This window comes from Protopterus annectens, chromosome 6.part0 (genome assembly GCF_019279795.1).
Source record: "Protopterus annectens isolate FY-2018-M chromosome 6.part0, PAN1.0, whole genome shotgun sequence".
Lineage (NCBI taxonomy): Eukaryota > Metazoa > Chordata > Ceratodontiformes > Protopteridae > Protopterus > Protopterus annectens.
In genome coordinates, this window is record NC_056737.1 from 270,256,412 (window position 1) to 270,276,188 (window position 19,777).

Consider the following 19,777-nt stretch of genomic DNA (forward strand, 5'->3'; position numbering starts at 1 on the left):
AGAGTGAACAATTTAAGAATATTGAATGGATAATTTATAGTACTATTACATAAACAGGTATACAGTACACTAGTTGCAAGATTATTTAATATTTGTGACTAATACAAGAGAACTATTAAACTTTTATGAAGTAGTGGGGGGATAGTTTTAAATGGCAAAATATATAACTAAATTAATAGGTTCATAGGTGTGTACTAGGCTAACGGCCCTGGAACCTTTACAAGCCTAGCCCACAGAAGTGCCCTGGCATTGGGCCACCCGTTAGTTCCCAGTGCCTCTATCAAATACAGCCACTGGAGTGATCCCTAGGGTGAACCTTATTACCCATCCACTCATCAAGATTTCTCTTTAAGAGGGACAGCGACGTGCTCTGCTTGACATATATAGGAAGTCTATTCCAGAGCATGGGCAGTCTCTGGGTGAGGAACCTGTCCCTCCAGCATGTTCTGTTTATTGTGGTAGAGGTTGAAGTCTCTGGAGCATGTGGTGCGGAGGGATTAGGATTTCTTTAGATGTAGCATTTCTAACAGAGCAGGGTCAGACATGGCTTTGTAAGTCAGGCAAAGATCGCCTCTAAGTAGGCGATATGAGACAGAGAATAGCTGGAGTCTTTTGAGTCTGTTCGTGTACAACATAAGTTTAATGCCTAGGATCCTCTTTGTGAGGTACTTCTGTAGCCTCTCCAGCTGTTGCATGTGTCTAGTGAGGTACATGCCAAATGGGGCATTATACTCTATGACTAGCCTAATGAGGGAAGAATAGAGAGAGATGATGACCTCTTTCTTCCTGAATGCAAAACCCTTGGTAATGAGATGTGCCACACAGAAGGACTTTCTGACCACAGTGGCAATGTGGTGGTTGAAGGAGAGGTTGCTGTCAACCTGCATCCCCAGATCTCTTATAACACCTTCAGTGGACTCCCATCGATGTGGTAATTAGCAGGAACTGAATTTTTACCAAAAAAGATGACACATTTTTTGGCATTAAGCTTAAGGCCATGGTTTCGACATCGGTCATTAGTCTCAGTAAGGCCTTTCTGTAGGATGTTTGCATCACTTGGGGAGCTAATAATGGCTCCCAGCTTGCAGTCATCTGCGAACTTGGTCAGCCAGAGTCCCTTTGTATAATAGTCTTTTTTACTTTTTGACTTGTATATATTAACTATTTGTAAGTAATGGTAGCTTATGGTTATTTTTTGATGAATTTTGTAGGTATTGGTAAGGTAGAGAGATAGTATAGTAGTTTGTGTATTCAATGGTTAAACCAGGAACTTGGGTATCCATGGTAGGTTCTGTTTTATTTGCAATATATACAGTTATAGTTGTAGACTTCTCTTTGTTTTTGTTATTTGTAAGTTTTTGTAGTTCAGCTTGTAGAAAGGAAGAATTCAAAATATGTGGAGTAGTGGAGTATTAAGATACTGCTGGAAGAATACATTAGAGTCTTACTTAAAATTAAATTAATATGGTGGATATATGTGCCATAGCTTTTAAAATAAATCTTTAAAACTGTGTATTTAAATCTATTAATGTAAATGAATTAAATAATGGCAACAAAAGAACATCATTAATAAGATATCTAAAATTAAACAGACACACCATATTCTTGCAAGAGACTCACTTGATTAAGATATACAATATTTAAATAACATAGGTTACGGAATGTTATCCACTTCTTTTAACAAAAAGAGGAGAGGAACTGCTACACTTTCGCAAACACCTATTGTAATGCCTAAGGTCATGGAATCTATTAATGATCTCAAATTAATGTACACATTTGTAATAATTAAATACAATAGCAAACTCTATACACAAGCTAATTTTTATTAGATCCCTGAAATAGGTGTAAGAGTGGCTAAAGATTACTTAAACTTACTACAAAGTCATTGGAAGGGTAGTTAAATTTTAGCAGGGGATTTTAACTGCATATGTAGTACAGAATATATAAGTGAACAGAAGAAAGCTAAAATACTGGCATCAGCTGAAGCACTAAACAGATGTATTAGTAATAATTATTTTAGCTGATTTATTTGTACAAATAGAAGATAAAGTCACTGTTCTTAAGTTGTTCTTATATGCAAGGGGTGCAACCTAGAACTGATAAGATTTATACCTCTATAGATTTATTTAATAAAGTGATTTTTAAAACTATTCCTCGTCCTTAATCTGATCATAATTCAAGTATTAATATATTTATGGATATAAAGACATTTCTGATTTATAGAATCTATATATAATGAAATTAAAAGAATTTAAGAGTTACCTTGAACAAATCAATATTTTTTATCTATGAATGATAATGGTTAGATTAGCACAGTCATATTAAGACACTCCTTAAAAATGCACATTAAAGATAAAAAGGGAAGATGGCTAGTAATTAAAGAGTTGGATGGGATAAAAAGTTGTTAGAAATAAAATATGAAATACACAAGGCAAGGTCTGAACAACAAAAAAATCAGATGATAATGAAGTCATTAAAAATTAATGACAAAATATCAAATAGTTTTAAAGTATAAAGTGGAGAGAGATTTACAAAAAAATAAAACTGCACAGTTATGAGATGACTTCAAAAAATCTAAATAGATTACTCAATATAAGTAAGATGTTAAGAAAAAAATGCACAAATCAATAATATCCCAAATCCTCACACTAATAATCTTACTTCAGACAGAAGAAATGCTGATTTAAACAAATCCATGAGAATCTTAAAGATAAAAATAATACTGATGATTATAAAATTGACAAATATTTAAAGAAAAATGTTACTAATAAACTTAATGACCAACAAATATCTCTGTTGAATAAGCCTATTACCTGACGTGAGTTAAAGAAGCTTTTAAAAAAGGGAAGTGTTAGATTTTATGAATATTAGTCTGAAATTAATTATGTTGTAAATATGCTGAAAGAAAAGGCTTGCTTAAATGCAGAAACAGAGTTTAGTAATATGTGATCAGCAGTCATACTAAATGACCATGGCTTGGAAAAGGAATCTGCTGAATGGACATTTTTCCCTTACAGATTCAAACAGGATGTATGCAAGAGCAAAAATACAAAATCTGCTTTTAAAGAATGGACATTTTTCCCTTACAGACTCAAACAGGATGTATGCAAGAACAAAAATGCAAAATCTGCTTTTAAAGAACACTGACATGTTTTTCTGCCTATATAAAAGATGGACACAATATGTTTCCTAAAATAACAGGATGGACACAATATCTTTCCTAAAACAACAGGATATGTTTATGACACTGTGACAATGTGTTTTCTCAAAAATATGTTTTTCTGCATGGAAAAACAGGATATGACACAAGAACAGATGTTTTTATACAAAGATCCAAATAAAATACAGGATGTTCACACTGTCAGAAAAGCTGATCTCTGACCATGTGTTTTCTCAAAAATATGTTTTTCTGCATAAAAAACAGGATATGCTTATCAGCATTGGCACAAGAACATATGTTCATATACACAGATCCAAATAGAATACAGAACAATGTGTTTCCTCAAAAATATGTTTTTCTACATGGACATCAGGACACTGTTACAGGATATTCACACTGTCAGAAAAGCTGGTCTCTTACAAGACATTGTTAAACAAGGAAGCTTAGTATTGTTTCTACAGAACTAAAACTGTATATAAAGAGCTGTATAAATCCAGTTATGTTAGAGGTATGGTAGGGACACAAGTCCTAAAGTAAATGTTATATCTCTCACATCATCTGTACTATATGAGAAGTAAAGTTGGAACAGTACTTTTAAGCTGCAACGTTTGTCCAGTTTAATTTATTATAAAAGTTATTGGTTACTGCTCTTAAAGACAAGTGCTGCAAAGTATATTCTCTCATCAGTGTATATTCTGCAAGTTTCTGTATGCAACAGACTGTGAATGCAAATATAACCAGACTTTGAATTTTAGCAGAATCCAGCCAGCAAGACTGAGTGTCTTAAGAACACTTCAAATCCATCCCACAGCAAGAAGCAGCAAGCAGTAAGCAGAGAGAGCTCAAAATATTTTTTTCAATTGCGAGGCAGCTGAGTGACTAGCTCCATGTAATTTTTTCAATGGCAAGCTAGCCTGCATTTGAACCTACAATCTGCATTCAAACACAGGAGGAGTGATGGTAAGCCCTGCAGAGGGTCACTTCAGTTAAATTGCAGTAACTAACATTTGTACGTATGTGTAAATCCTAAACAGAAGTATTCCAGTATATGCAGCTTGCAGTAGTAAAGTTTTTTAGACGTCTACAATCTGGAGTGAGACTAGTTCAAGAAATTCGCAGTGCCATAAATTCTTCAAGAAAAGGGGGATATCCACTAGCCCAATAGTCCGCTGCCTGTTGTGCTTTCCCAGCTTCTCAAGTGACTTTGAAAAATTTCCAGCCATCTGCAACAACAGCCTGATCACCTGTTTTCTTGCTCACTGGTAAGACTTTTTTCTACGTCACATTTTTTAGTATGGTTGCTATTCGACAGTTTGGATATTAGACAGTCTGGATATTAGATTCGACAGTATGGATATTTTCATGCATAATTTAAGCAAATGTACAAAATTGCTATGTTGGTATACACAGCACATTAGTAAATGTAAAACCTTATTAGGGCAGGTTGATAGTAAGGCATTATGCAAATGTATTACAATATTTGACTGGTATCTCAAAGAAAACCATGTGAAAAATGACAAATGTTTATTGTGTGCTTCAACAAAAACTGCATTTTGTGTATTATGCCATAAAATAATATTGCATCATATTGCTAAAAAAAATAGACTGTTAAAAACAAATATGAAGAATTAACTAAGGGTAAAGTGTTTCCATTACATTCTGATGTTGAACAGTTATGTCCTGTCACCACATGTGAGTCAAATCAGTTACTGATAGAACCCCTAGTACATTTTGTTACAAAGGAATGTAGTAAACTTCTAAAAGACAGACACAATGAGTTCAGGAAGCTTAGACAAGTTATACATACATCTTTTCAAAAGTGCATAGGAGTTTCAAATTCAGCAGAACAGCTTACTAAAGAATGTCAGAAAGACCATACAACATTCCAGGAAATTCAACAGCAGTTGCAGGATAAAGGAAATAAATTAGCTGAACTGACAGAGACTGGGAACTTCCTGCATACACAGCTAATCTGTGCAAAAGAAATATATTTTATAATATGTTTATGTTTTGAAAATGGTTAAACATACATGGTAGGATGGTAGGATCGGATGTCTGGACAAATCATTCTTAAATGTTTTACTTTCATTCAGTTAAAGCAAGACATCTATCAGTACTACAGTAAAGTAAAGCATATGAATGCCATTCATTAGCATAGTCAAAAGGTAAACAAAACTGTTCTAGTGTATTATAATATATAAAATTAAATAAAAATAGATGAGTAAAAATTTAAAGTCACAAGACATGACATGCTTGTATAAAGATATACATATACAAGACAGACATGCATGTGTGCTCTTTTCATCTAGAGTACATCTGTTACAATACACAAGAATAACAGGCAGACAACAGCAAATATAAATAATATAAATATAAATGTGTTGGTTAAACTAACATCTATTTTGTTTTTTACAATTTGTTTATAATTATATAGTAACACCAAACAGTTAAAATTCTGAATTTTAAAAAGAAAATCACAGATGGTATTAGTCAAACAGTTTTTGTAAAATTAATGGCAGGACAGTTAAATAAATAAAAAAAAATACTGAAATCCATGTAAGGTAATTGTAAAATGATGTCTATTTATGTTGTATAAATGCATAGTTATGCAAATCACAATCACATTAAAGGAAAAATGCCACAATTGTGCATAGATGTCACTGATAATCTGTTTGCAAGTAAATGTTAAAAGGACAAAAAAAACCTCAGTTGCATCAAGTACAGCCAGCAAATGGGCTATAGTATAAAATAAATGTATAACCAAAGTGTTGGGCTGATTCTCACAGCATAAAGCAGATAAACAACAGTGCAGTACTACAGGGGGAGGGGCACTTTCTCAGTTTTACACTGACTGTATAAGCAGTACTGCACAAGGGTCTGAAATAAAGTTAGAGAGAAAATAAAAAATAAGGGTCTAAAATAAAGCTAGAGGAAAAAATATCTCATTCCTTCTTGACAATACTCTTTTAGGGAGAGGAAAGAACAGGTATTAGTGTATTAGAAATACTGGTAAACTGGATTAAACATGCCAGGATAAAATATTTTACAAGTTGTTAATAGCTATCATAATGGTTATTATTGTATTGTTTAGTATTAAATTGTATTTACAACCTGTTAAACTGTAAAGCTATACAAGAGATGGTTTAAAAAAACAAGAGATGATTTAAAATTGCTTTATTAAAGCTATACAAGAGAGAATAAAGATATGCAAAATGCATAAATGTTTCTAATAGCAAGAATGCTCACTATTTTTTATATGTTTTTGGCAAAACAATGTTGGTATAAAAAAGCATCAATGTTTCCAATTGCTGAGTATGTAGTTTAAAATAACAGCATCAATGTTTCCAATTGCTGAGTATGTAGTTTAAAATAACAGGACATATGGATTTGGTATCAGTTTCACTAGATATTTCTAGAGAGACAAACATTTTCCAAGATTTTGCTCAGTATTAATGTTATTAAATTTGTAAGATTAGACTAAATGTACTTTACAGTCTTTGTATGTACAAATGTAGAAAATTTCAGTACAAATGATAGTCTTTGTACGTACAAATGCAGAAAAATTCAGTACAAATGAAATTAATGTCTAGTAATGAATATGTGTGAAAAATACATACTGTACAGGATACATCGTAATAAGTTCAAAAGTAATTTGTCAAGTTGTAATATCATTGGTTTTACCCCAGTAAAATAATTGCTTTCAAATATTTATTATCTAAGCCCAGTTCAGTATTTTACCAAGATGTTAATGAGCAGTTCGAAGACATGAAAACAATGTGATGGTTAAAATGACATTGAAATTGTGTGTTTTCAGTAGTGTATAAATGCTTGCAGTAGCACATGGTTACTGTCTCTTATAGTTGGGTTCAACAGTTGCAAAGAGTTGATGGAACAGTTCTAAGTCATAAATTAAATTCTGTGATTGCAAAAGAATAAATTGATCAAGTTAAAAAAATATATAACATTAAAGCAGACACAGCTCAATTGATAAAATATTTTCACAGAATGGTCTGCAAAAGAAAAAGTTTTAAATACATTCAGTTTGGTAGTAATACTTTAATATCATTGTATTAACTATGTAAAATTGCATTTTGATTTGTTGTATCAAACTAAAGGTTTGTTTCTTGTGTTTTCTATATAAAATGTTTTGAGTATGTTTAAAAACAGAGGGAATTGTTAGATTTTATGAATATTAGTCTGAAATTAATTATGTTGTAAATATGCTGAAAGAAAAGGCTTGCTTAAATGCAGAAAGAGTTTAGTAATATGTGATCAGCAGTCACAAAGATCCATGTTTAGATGGTTTAAGTACAGAATTACAAAGTGTGCTTCCATTAAATATTTTATAATTACTTAGTGATGTTTTTTAAGATAATACAGAGTAACAAAATAATTCTTGCCTCATGGAAACTTTCTGTAATCTCAGTAATACTTAAACAGGGAAAGGATAATAAATTAGTTTCTATATATATAGTTTTATTTAATTATTGAATGTAGACTGTAAAATACTTACCTCTAAAGAGCTACAGTAGATTAATAAAGATCAAACAGGATTTATAGCCAATAGATTAACGTATGATAATATAAAAATGGTAGCTACCATCTTAGATTTAGGAAAAGGAATGAACAAGACATTGGCCTTAATTATCTTAGATATTGAGAGAGCTTCTGATTCTGTAGACTGGAAATACTTGTTTTAATTTTTAGAAGTGTTTGCATTTCCAGAACAGTTTATTGGACTATTAAAAAAAAAAGTCTCCAAAGCATATGTTATAACTGGATCTTAAATTTTTCAAGGACTCACTTTAAACAAAAGCACAAAACAAGGATGTCCCTTGTCCTCTCTACTATCTGCACTAGTTATCAAACCCTTAGTTAATAATATAAGAAGCAATGAAAAAAGATGGATTCTCAATTAACAGAGATTGTCAAGCTAAAATACAGCTTTCTGCAGATGATATTCTACTAACTACAGGGGATTTAAATTATTCTATCAAAGAAATAGATGAGGAAATTGAAAAGTTTCAAGAGGAATTACTGCTGAAATTTAATAATAAAACTGAAACTTTAGTGTTAAATCACTAGATAGCAAGTCTAAATCACTAGATAGCAAATCTAAAGATAATATAAATATATTATTGAAGGAAAATAACTAAAAAGAATAAAAATCTATCAAGATATGAGTAAGATTATTAAGCTTGAATCGATAATTGATGACTTGTTACTTATTAAAAATGGAATGATTTTTTTTTATAACTTTTGAGGCTAGGTTAGCACTTAATAAAATGATTATATTATCTATTATAAATATATTGCATTCAACAGCTTTAATACTGGACAAAAAACTTTTAAAGAAAATGGAAAAAATGTTAACTTCATTCTTATGGTATCATAAAAATTCAAGAATTGCTTATAGAAATCATACAAGACTATGGTGGTATTAGTTTCCCAGGTGTAGAATGTTATTCTATTGCTGTAAATTTTAACTCTATTATACTCTGTATATACGCAACTTACACCAGTCAATGGAAAGTCATTCAGGAACAGATTATACTAAATTTGTATAAGTTTATTAAATATGACAAATTAGAAATATGTAACAATCCTTTCATCTGGTTAAAAAAATTAACCTAAAAGGAAATTCATTTCAGACCCTAAACTCTGCATATATAAAATCAATTCTTAAAACAGTTAAACATGTTTTTAAAACTCCATTAATATCAAAATGGAATATATTGTTCTTTTCCTATTGCACAAACTTCTAGACTTAGGAAACTCAGAATAATAAACTATCTTTCGGCTTTTCCCGGTTAGGGGTCGCCGTAGCGGAACTCCAGTCCGCTAATGATTGGCAGTCGATTTTTACGTGCTGGATTGCCGGGCCTAACGCACAACCTTCAACGAAGGAAAGCCCATTCATGCATGTCGACACACAGAAGACGCTCTGTGAATCGAATGTACAACGTCTAACTGTGAGGCGACAACGCTACCGCAGCACCACCACCGCAGGAAACTCAGAATAATGCCAAAATAAATTCACTAAGAATGATTAGTTTTATGGTCTGACTGCTTTGAAAAAGGAAAAGCTATGTTAACAGAATATTTAATGAAATAATGTAAATTCAATAAATCTGCTGTCAAACTATTATTCATCAGTAGGAAATTAAATGAATTTGTAGATATGAGTGAAGAGGAACAAAACACTATTCCCCATTATATGAACACTATCATGAAAGGCAGAATGACCTAAAAAGGAAGCTTGTCCAAGTTACGCAAGTCAATTATAAAAAATAATTTTGACACAAAATTCTGAACTTTTTAGAAAGCAGTGGATTGAATGACTCAATAGATAGTAAGAATAAAACGCTGTTACTTAAATTAGTTAGTCAAACTTCAAGTTTATACTGGAAAGATTTTGTGTGGAAATATATACATAGAATGTTTGTTACTCCCTATAAAATCTCTAAGTTTAGTAAAATGAATTCTTCAGTTTGTTGGAAATTATTTATTTATTTATATCTGTTGACCGGGAGTGTCCGACTGGATGTAGGTCCATTTTCAGCAGAGGCCCGGGGAGAAAAGCTCCGCAGTTAAAATAAACAGACAGTAGTTACATTGGATTACATAGCAATTAACAATTTACATAGCAATTACGTACAACATATTTACATGAAGAACATAGTACATCAGTAGACAACTAGAATCTTTATCTGTGAAGTACATAACAGACATTAACAAGTGTTACAATAAGAAGTTCCTGCTGTATAAGTACTAGGCTTATGAGCATCTGAGCTTGCTATAATCAAGGTAGTTAGTGGAGTGGAAAGAAAGGTAGTGGTTGGATGGGGTGGGTGATATTAGAGTGGGAGTTGCAAGGGCATAGCCAGCATGTTTTTAGGTGCGCTTTTAATAAAGTTTTGAAGTGGGTGCATGATGGTATGGAGGTAATTGTGGGTGGGAGGGAGTTCCATAATTTGGCTATGGCGCAAGAGAATAGTGCTTCACCAGCAGAGTTATTGGAGACAAGTATGTTTTTTAAGGGGGTGGGGGTCATGGTCTGATAATTGTTCTTGAACTAGATCAATAATACTAACGAATGTTCCACTTCCTGAATCTGCAAAAGCCAAACAACAAAAATTGTTTTGGGGTCTCTTGGCAGTCGTTAGAAAATATATTACAAAAAAAGGAAATCAAGATAATTTCCCGCACTCAAAAGAGTTTTTAAATTTAATAGAAATACTATGTAAAATTGAAAAAGTGATCAGAATAATATATATAAATCACACTAAGACTTTTAGTGGTTAGGATAACCTTGAAATGTTGCTATTGAAATACCAATAATCAATGTGTTAATTGAAGGAGATTATCTTGATGATTCAATGTATTTCTATCATCGTATAATGGTATATAATTCTACATTTCTATCTTTCTGCATGTCATTGTAAATATATTAAATTAATAAAAAAGTGTGTTCCACAGTTTTATAGTGTCTGATCAATGCATAAAGTTGACTATGTTAGATTAGGTACCAACAGCAAAAGAAAGAGGGACTGTATGATTTTGCAAGTGGAAAGTGCCACTGTGTAGGTTGCAAAATGAGAGCTATATGATGACCTCACAATTGTATTTACTTAGTTTAACTTGGATGGTCCACTTGACAGAATGCCTCTTTTCAGACAAGTCTAGGGAAAAGGGTTGAATTTTCTTTACAGTGTCGCCTCAGCAATGCAGATGAAAGTTGATGTTCAAGCAGCAAAGGACTGCATTAGTCGAAGGTTTGGTTGTGTTACAGGTATGCAGTTTTAAGTTGGTACACCTGGGAGATAAACAAGTACCATGTTCAATCACAGCCTCACCTCAGGCTTTGTGCCCACTGAATGGTGCACAGCAACAGTTATCCCACTCCACAAAGGGGGAGCCACCACGGACCCCGGGAACTACCGACCATTAGCCTGACGAGCCTGGTCTGCAAGGCTATGGAGCATATCATCAAGGAACTTATAAACAATGACACTGGTACTCTCCAAACTCTGGACCCTACCCCAGTTTGGGTTTGTAAAAGGCAGATCATGTCTTCTAAACCTGATAAACTTCTTTGAAGTGGTCACCAAAGCTGTAGCTAAGGGTAAGGTGGTTCACACAGCCTATCTAGACCTCGCCAAGGCTTTTGACACCATCCCCCACTCTGGAATTATAGACAAACTCACTAAACTAGGTATAAATCCCTATGTCACAAGATGTGTTGCCAATTGGCTCACTGACAGAACCCACACTGTGAAAGTAGCAGACTCTAAATCCAACTTCAGACCAGTGACAAGTGGAGTACCACAGGGTTCAGTCCTAGGTCCTCTCCTGTTTGGTATCTACATCTCTGAGTACAGGCTAACACAGAAGGTCTTTGGCTAACAAAGTTCGCAAATGACTGCAAACTAGGAGCCATAATCAAAACTCCTAACAATGTGGACATCCTACAAAAGGGCCTCGCTGAGACAGATGCCTGGTGTCAAAACCATGGCCTCAAGCTCAATGCCAAAAAAGGCATTGTCATCCCTTTTGGTAAAAACTCTGTACCCATGAACTACCACATAGGCAGTAGTCTACTTAACATCGAAGGTGTGATAAGAGACCTTGGGACACAGGTGGACAAGTAGTCTCTCATTTGATAATCACATCGCCACAGTAGTCAGGAAATCCTTCTACGTGGCACACCTCATCACAAAAGGTTTCTCATCCAGGAAAAAAAAAAAGAGGTCATTGTTCCCCTCTACTCATCACTCATTAGACCCATTAGAGTACAACGCCCCCTTTTGGAATGTACCTCACAAGACATCAACTGGAAAGGCCACAGAAATACATCACAAAGAGGATTACTGGCCTCAAACAGATGCCCTACACAGACCATCTCAAAAAACTCCAGCTTTACTCTGTTGCATATCGCCTACTCAGACGTAATCTCTGCCTAACATACAAAGCTATGCCAAACCCAGAGCTGTTGGACATGCTCCATGTAAAGAAATCCCAATGCCTCAGAGCTACCCTCTCTAGGGACCTAAACCTTGTCACCACAATAAAAAGAACATGCTGCAGGGATAGATTCCTGTCCTAGAGACTTCCCATACTCTGGAACAAACTACCTATCTATATCAAACAAAGATCCTCATTAGCACTCTTCAAGAAAAATCTTGATTGGATGGGAGATAGGAAATTCACCCCGGGGATCACTTCTGTGGCTCTGCTTGACAGGGGCACAGGAAAATAATTTTCTTGGGTGGCAAAAGCCAGGGTACCATTTGGATAGGCTTATATAGGCCCTAGGACCAATAACCCGGTACCTACCTATGAACCCTATAAGGGGTAATGACTGCATCTACGTAATGATCACTGGGAAAGGTGGGAATGTATGTGGGTGGAATTAAAAAGCCTCACTTCACTACCAGCAGAAACAAACAGTTGGCAAACTTGCACCGGTAACAAAACCTCTGCTGGAGAAAGAAAGCTGTGTCCCGAGAGCAGCTCAGAACAATTGCCTCTTCTACTGATAAGCATGAAATTTACTCAAAAGGGGCAGTGTTGATTCTAGTGCTCAATTTAGCTATACCACCCTTACTTACCTGTTGAACACAAAAATCAAGTCCCTGAGCCATAATAAAAATTAAAATGATGGCCCAATATATATTAATACAAGTTGCTAAATTGTGAACAAGGAAAGGCCATACAAGATGCAATCCAGACTGTGATAAAGGACCACAACGTATCTTGCAGGAGTAAAACAAAAGGACACAAAAACACTAGTGTGTGCAGTTAGATGTTGCAGCATTCCTAGGATACAAATAGCTTCAGCTACGGCAAGTATCACGGACTACAGAGTCATCACAGCCCTATAGTACCCAACAAGCTAAATCCTACTTCAGTATTCTTCAGCATTTCCAGAGTTCTACACGGCAGCTTATGGGTTTAGGTTTGGCAGTGCAACTTCTACGTCAATCGGGATGCTCAATAAAGACGCAGGCAACTTGCATATGTAACCATCTTCCATGAGGTCTTTGCTACAACTGCCTTCCAGAAGGAATCATATTATATGACACGCATTTCCAGTTAGTGGGCTAACTGACACAGTTACAGAAAATAATATATTATAAGCATTTTGTCAGACATCATGAATTACTGTATACTGCAAGAGATTTTTCCCACTATTTTACAGCAGTTGAGCATTTTGTAATTTAAACCGGCAAAGACTGGGAAAAATCTACAATACGCTTGGCGAAAAAAAATAGTTTTAACATTCCTGTAAAACACCACTCTCTCAAGGACTTGCTTTCTTATGACACACCTTCTAGTGAAGACAAGAAAACACTGCTGCCAGCACAAAATTTCATTGGGCTGCAATCAGTAATATCTCACTGTATGCACTCATTTCAGAAAATGTCGTAGATCCATTTCTTCATATAGAATATACGCATAAAATTTACACTTTTGTGCAAATCTACACATTTATAACGTTATCCTGAATAATTGTAATGGCTCATTTCTAATCTGCTGTACAGCCTTCCTTTAGCAGTCATTGTCAATTTCTGTACTACATACACTCACATTCCTACTGTCAATGTCTATTTATAGATTCCTTTTATTCTAGTCCAAGTTGTAAGCCATTCAAGGAGTCTGATTCCAAACAAAGATACTCCCTAACACTGCCTGCATTTGATGGGTATGGACTGTAGATGTCTATCTTGTAGTAAAACTTGCTCTTATCCTGCAGAGAAGCAGAGACATGCATGATCCCAGAGCAAAGGTAGTGTAATGCTGAAATTTCAACCTGGTACACTAATAAAAAATTGCTTTTACAAACAGTACAACAATGAAGATGATCATAAAAGCAGGAAGCAGATTTTTTACATTTACTCACCGTTTTGTCAACAGGTTTTGTAAGTTCTTTGTTTTTCTCGTCTTGCTCTCCACCAACCTTTTCAATATTCTATTTATAAAAACAAGGAACAATAACTGTTATGACCATATCATGTTCCAGTGACATTTTCTGCAAATATGTCTCAGATTCAGAATTATAAAACATTTAACAGCTTAGCTATAATTCTAAACCCAAATGGACAAACTAAAGTAATACCAATGCTTCAATTTATGCATGAAGGACAAAAGACTCTTCACAGAAAGGCAAATTATAATAAGATGTCACTGAGCTATCCACAGAAAATCTTCAAACTGCCACCATCTTGAAATTAAGCACGACACACCTGTCATACAAATAAATACTCCAATAACAAACCAGTAAATTAATAAAAATCACACCAGAGAAATCTCAACTCAGATATACTGCTGTATCCGCACAAAAAAAGTTAAAAGAAAATAAAATAACACACAAACTAAGAATACTTTACAGTAATTAAAGAACTAAAATCTCAAATGTAAGTACACTATCTGCTGAAGAATATTAAAACTCATCCACAAAATTATTTTCAAGTTCCTCAAATACATAAAAAAAAATAACTTCAACTCTAGCATGCGCTGGTAGTGTAGAAGGACAAAGCCCTGACTATAGGGCAGTTGACCATAGTTCAAATATGGGCTCAAACACCTAACAGTGCAAGCAGTTAAATGGGCAAGCCCATCCTAGTGGTGGGTAGGTGAGTGTGGGAATGTGCATTCACTGCAGGGGGGGGGGCATGGCTGTGGCTGAGTCTCAAGCTGAGGTGCGAGTGATACGCCTGCATGGACCACTACAAGCCTTTGTCTTTAATGCTAGATGACAGTGTTAGGAGTGGGTCATAAGAGGGGAGAGAAAAAAATTCTCAGCAGCAGTATAATGCTGACTCATAGCCTCAGTCTCCTCACCATCCGGAAAAATGGGTCAGTACCTGGATGTGGCTATCAGCTGGTCGGGTTTGGTCATCCCAGTGAACAAGGAGAGGTCCTTGAAAAGCTGAAGGCCCAGTACTGAATCGAGTAATTTCTGTATTTGAACATAATCCTGATACTAAGATTCCTAATGTTTAAGACAAAAACTAAAACAAACAAAAAAAAATGTAGTTAGAAATAAAAGCTGCAATATTTAATCAGCTGAGTATGGTTAAGTCTTTACGGCTTCGTAAAGATAATTAGCATGGGAGTTTGGAGGCAACATTGGCAGTTTATCATGCTTCTGTCACTGAGACACATTTATCACACGGAGATGTATTTTGTGTATCTATACACACATATGTATAAGGATGCACTATATATATATATATATATATATATATATATATATATATATATATATATATATATATATATACACACACACACACAGGATATAGAAAGTGTACACACCTCTGTTAAAATGCCAAGTTTTTGCGATATAAAAAATGAGGCCACAATAAATAATTTCAAAACTTTTCCAGTCTTTAATGTGACCTATAATCTATACAATTCAATTGAAAAACAAACAAGTCCGTTAGTGGAAAAAATAAAAAATGTACAATAAGCTGGTTGCATAAGTGTGCACACCCTTAAACTAATACTTTGTTCAGGCATGTTATGAGTGACCAACAATCAGGTGCTGCTTCCTGAGGTTAGGACATAGCAAAGGAAAACAAAGTAGACAATGCTCGAATTTGGCTATGAGGACGGCTGTCACTCTGCACAGTCTTGGCTTTGCGGATGAATTTTATTATTAGCATAATCGGGGAAAAGATGCATAGAAGACCCAATGGCCATTGAGGGATGTGAGTGTCCCTCAGGTTCTGCCCCAGGAGGGAGATGAGAGAAAAGTTGCTCCACTTGGTGTTGGTTGATAGTGCAAACTTGTTACATAAAGGCTTTCCCCATCAAATGAACAACTCGTACACTAGTTACAGGATAGAAGGATCACCTATAAGGGATCTACTTCAGAAGATCGAACTAACAAAACACCAAAACTTACAAACACGTGACGGAAGATCGTAAACTCACATCAACCAGTGTTGACAATGCAGAAACTATTTACAATGAAATACCTGTTACGCATGTCAGAAAGCACTCGGAGGTTCTCAATGGAGATCTCACTGCAGTCAGAAAAAAAAAAGCTTCTCCATTTAAACACAACTTAAAACAAAAGTGCTCCATTTTTAATGATTCTGAATGGAAATTGAGGTACACTGATCATCAGGAAATTTACCGATTTCCCCGCTGTAATGCAATCTCGGAGTTGGCACATATAATTTGCAGGGCTGTGGAGGGTGCAGAGGGACTTGCCCCCATGCAAAAATATTGAAAAAGTTTTTTTTTTTTTTTTTTTGTTTTTTTTTTTGTTTAAATGATGTGTTTAAATTGAGAAGGTTTTTTTTTTTTTTTTACTCCAGCTCAAACTCCATGGTGTCGGACATGCGCAGTAGCTGTTTCGTTGTTGTTGTGTTAATTCAATCTACTGAAGTAGATCATTTGTGAGGTATCAGGACACCTGCTGAGCCTGTCTACACAGTTGTTGAAATGACCAGGTATGTGCATTGCTTCTACAAAGCGTTGCATGGAAATCACACATTCCCACAACGTTATGATCTCCTTATGAAGGAGGCAGTATTTGGTGCCACCTTGCCTGTTGCTCTATCACACCACTGCCATTTTGTACAAGTGGATGGATGCAGCACCCTGGAGGAAGGAGGTCCTGCAATGCCTAAGATGATAGAAGGATTACCCTCAGCTCGAGTAAGTTTATGTGCACATGGGCCTCCCAAAAATAACACGTTCTTTGGGCCATCTTCCCTGAACAATTCACCACAAACCAGTGCAGATGTGTTCGTGCAATCGTGGCTGTTAGAAGTGGAAATACAAAGTGTTCCTAGGATTAATTTTCTGGCTGTCATACACCCAATGAAGGCATTTCTTAAATGCAGCTGACTTGCAAATGGATTCTGTTCATGTCATTTTCTTCTTGAGATCATTGTACCCTGTAAAGTCTACTGTAACACCCTCGAGAAATATCTTTCACGCAGCACTAAGCAGACTGTGGCTAGGCAAAGACCCAGTACTTAAGAATCAAGCTGTCAGAGTGCAGAGATTTAGCTGTTCAAGAACCAAAGCTTGAACTGGAGGGATTCGGTCCTAAGGAAAATTGGCTATACTGTGTACACTGTCCAAATGGCATCCAATGAATATAAGGTTATGTGTATGCTCCTCTTGTGATTTGTCCACTATCATCAAAATTCCTACAGATAAAGTTGATGTTTATTTCTATTTTATTGTAAGTTTTTATTAACAAGTCTGTTCTTTTATGTTTTGTGGAGCTTTTTTTCCGGGCCTATGTAACCCCTTGGATTCCATGAGGGACACGCTGGTGTGACAGACTACGAACCGGTTGTCTAAACGCAAGATTTGAATTTCCCAAAGTCCCATGTGAGATGCGACCACTACCTTGCACTTTGAGAACATCCTGGGAGCTACAGTGAAACCAAATGGAGGGACTCAAAAGTGGTAATGACTGGATCCAACACACAAAAACTGGAACATCCTGCAAACCTTGGCAACTACGATGTGAAGATAAGTGTCCTGGTGGTCCACCAAATACACCCAGTCCCCTTCGTGAAGACATGGAAGGATGGGCTGCACTGTGATCATCCAGAGTTTGATTTTCTTAACATACTGGTTTATGTCACTAAGATCTAGGCTTGATCTGACGCCCTTGGTTTCCTTGGTCTGGTGGGACCTCTTAGACGGCTCTATTAGATAAAAAACTTAAACTCCTACCTCTGATGAGGTGGTATTTTAGTAGACAGGGCAATATGAGTAATAAGGAAATGGAAATTATCCTGCCTTTGAATACTACTTCCCTGCTCAACATGTCCTGCATGACAGCCAATCATGCGTCTCTGTGCAGTGAGATCTGACCCACAACTACCTCCAAAGTAGAGCAGCCTGGTATGTTCCTGGGTATTTTGTTGCTGCCTTTATTGGAAAAGGCCATGGAAACCCTGATTTGGTGGGTATCTCTGCTACTGGGTGGCATCCACTTAAGGAATCCCATGACCTTCATGGGAAACGCAGCTATTAAACTGAACAAAGGGCCGACACTGGGACTTCTTAAACCCGAACTTTTTAGGACACTTCATTCTTTGCAAAGGACCTCTAGGTGGACAGGAGACGATCATACAAACCTATAAACTATTTCTCATGCTATGACATATCTCCCGAATAGCATTATTTTCCAGATTACATTCCTTCATTTTTATGCTTTGTACTACCAATACAGAATTCAAAGTTTTGCAATCTATATTCCAAGCTTGCTCAAATCAAACTAAGGTAGGAAAAATCTCCTTGATTGTGTATATGCCACTGTATAGAAATTTTCTGTCATTCTTGGATTATGTGTTGTCATATAAAGACATGGAGCTCTGATTGTATATATGCCTCCATACAGAAATTTTTTTGCCATTTGTTGTATTTGTACTGTTATGTTATGGAGCTTTTCTCCCCGGGCCTCCACTGTAAATGGACCTTGTTCCAGTCGGACTTTCCCGGTAAGCAAATGTAAAATAGATAAAATAAAGTTAAATATGTGCTCTGGTAGACTTCAGCTGAATCTAGGAAAGAAGCTGTTGTTAAAAAGAGGATAATTAGTAGGGAATAAAACATACTGCAAGGTAACTATAAGAATCAATCAGAGGAGGTTTTAAGAACAGAGACTGTAAAAGCAACTTACAACAGATAACTGTAAGAATCATCAAAGGAGGTTAGAAAAGACTGGGAAGACAGCCTGCAAAAACTATTCTGAAGAGAAAGGGAAAACATATGTAGGTCCCAGGTACGAAACCAAGTCCAGAAGGATTAGGATCATTTTTTGGAAGCGTTTGCACAGGTATTTTTATACCTCAAGCAGACTTCAAAGAATTTTTCCTCAACTGGACAGCAAATGTTGGGGGTGTGATGGGGAACAGAGGGGCAACTGGAAGCATATGTTTGGGAGTGTAATAAGTAGTTAGATTTTAAAAAATTCCCTGCAGAGTACTTTGTCAAAAATATTGGGTGAGCAAATGGCTGTAACTAAAGAAATTATTCTTCTGAACTAGGACACAGGATCTGAGTTACCCAGACATAGTAAGGCCTTATCAAGTTTAATTCTGTTGGCTGCCAAAATTACTATAAACTAGAAATCAAAACCTAAGCCAAGTGTATTTAAAGTATTGCGTATTATAAAACAACTGGAAGAGGGAGGAGCAAATTATTATAGGAATAAATGGAAATTGTGGGAACAATACATGCAGAATAATGTTTAGTAGGAGTTGAGGTTTAAGGGAAGGCAGGAATTCAGCAATTTATGTAATGCTGGAATGATGACAATTACAAAGAAAAGATATGTGATGTATAATGTATGTAAATGAACAACAATGTGATTTGTTTTCTAATATTTGCCTATGTTTTAAGTCATAATTTAATAAAGGAGTTAAAAGAAATTCTTCCTGCACTATGATGTAAACCAAGCGTCTACACCCCCAAACTAGACACATACACACACACACATATATATATATATATATATATATATATATATATATATATATATATATATATATATATACATATATATATATATATATATATATATATATATATATATATATATATAGAGAGAGAGAGAGAGTTAAGTTTCAAAAA

The 19,777-nt window shown here is 35.3% G+C and overlaps 1 protein-coding gene across 1 annotated transcript in view; it reads right to left on the reverse strand.

The window, feature by feature from the left end:
• The window catches only part of LOC122804259 (transmembrane protein 87A-like), a gene marked incomplete in the record, with an annotated part of 1,166,529 nt that overhangs the window by 712,572 nt on the left and 434,180 nt on the right, over window positions 1-19,777 (reverse strand). Inside the window, 1 exon segment of the mRNA XM_044074023.1 lies at window positions 14,064-14,132. Coding sequence (XP_043929958.1) covers window positions 14,064-14,132 — 69 coding nt within the window.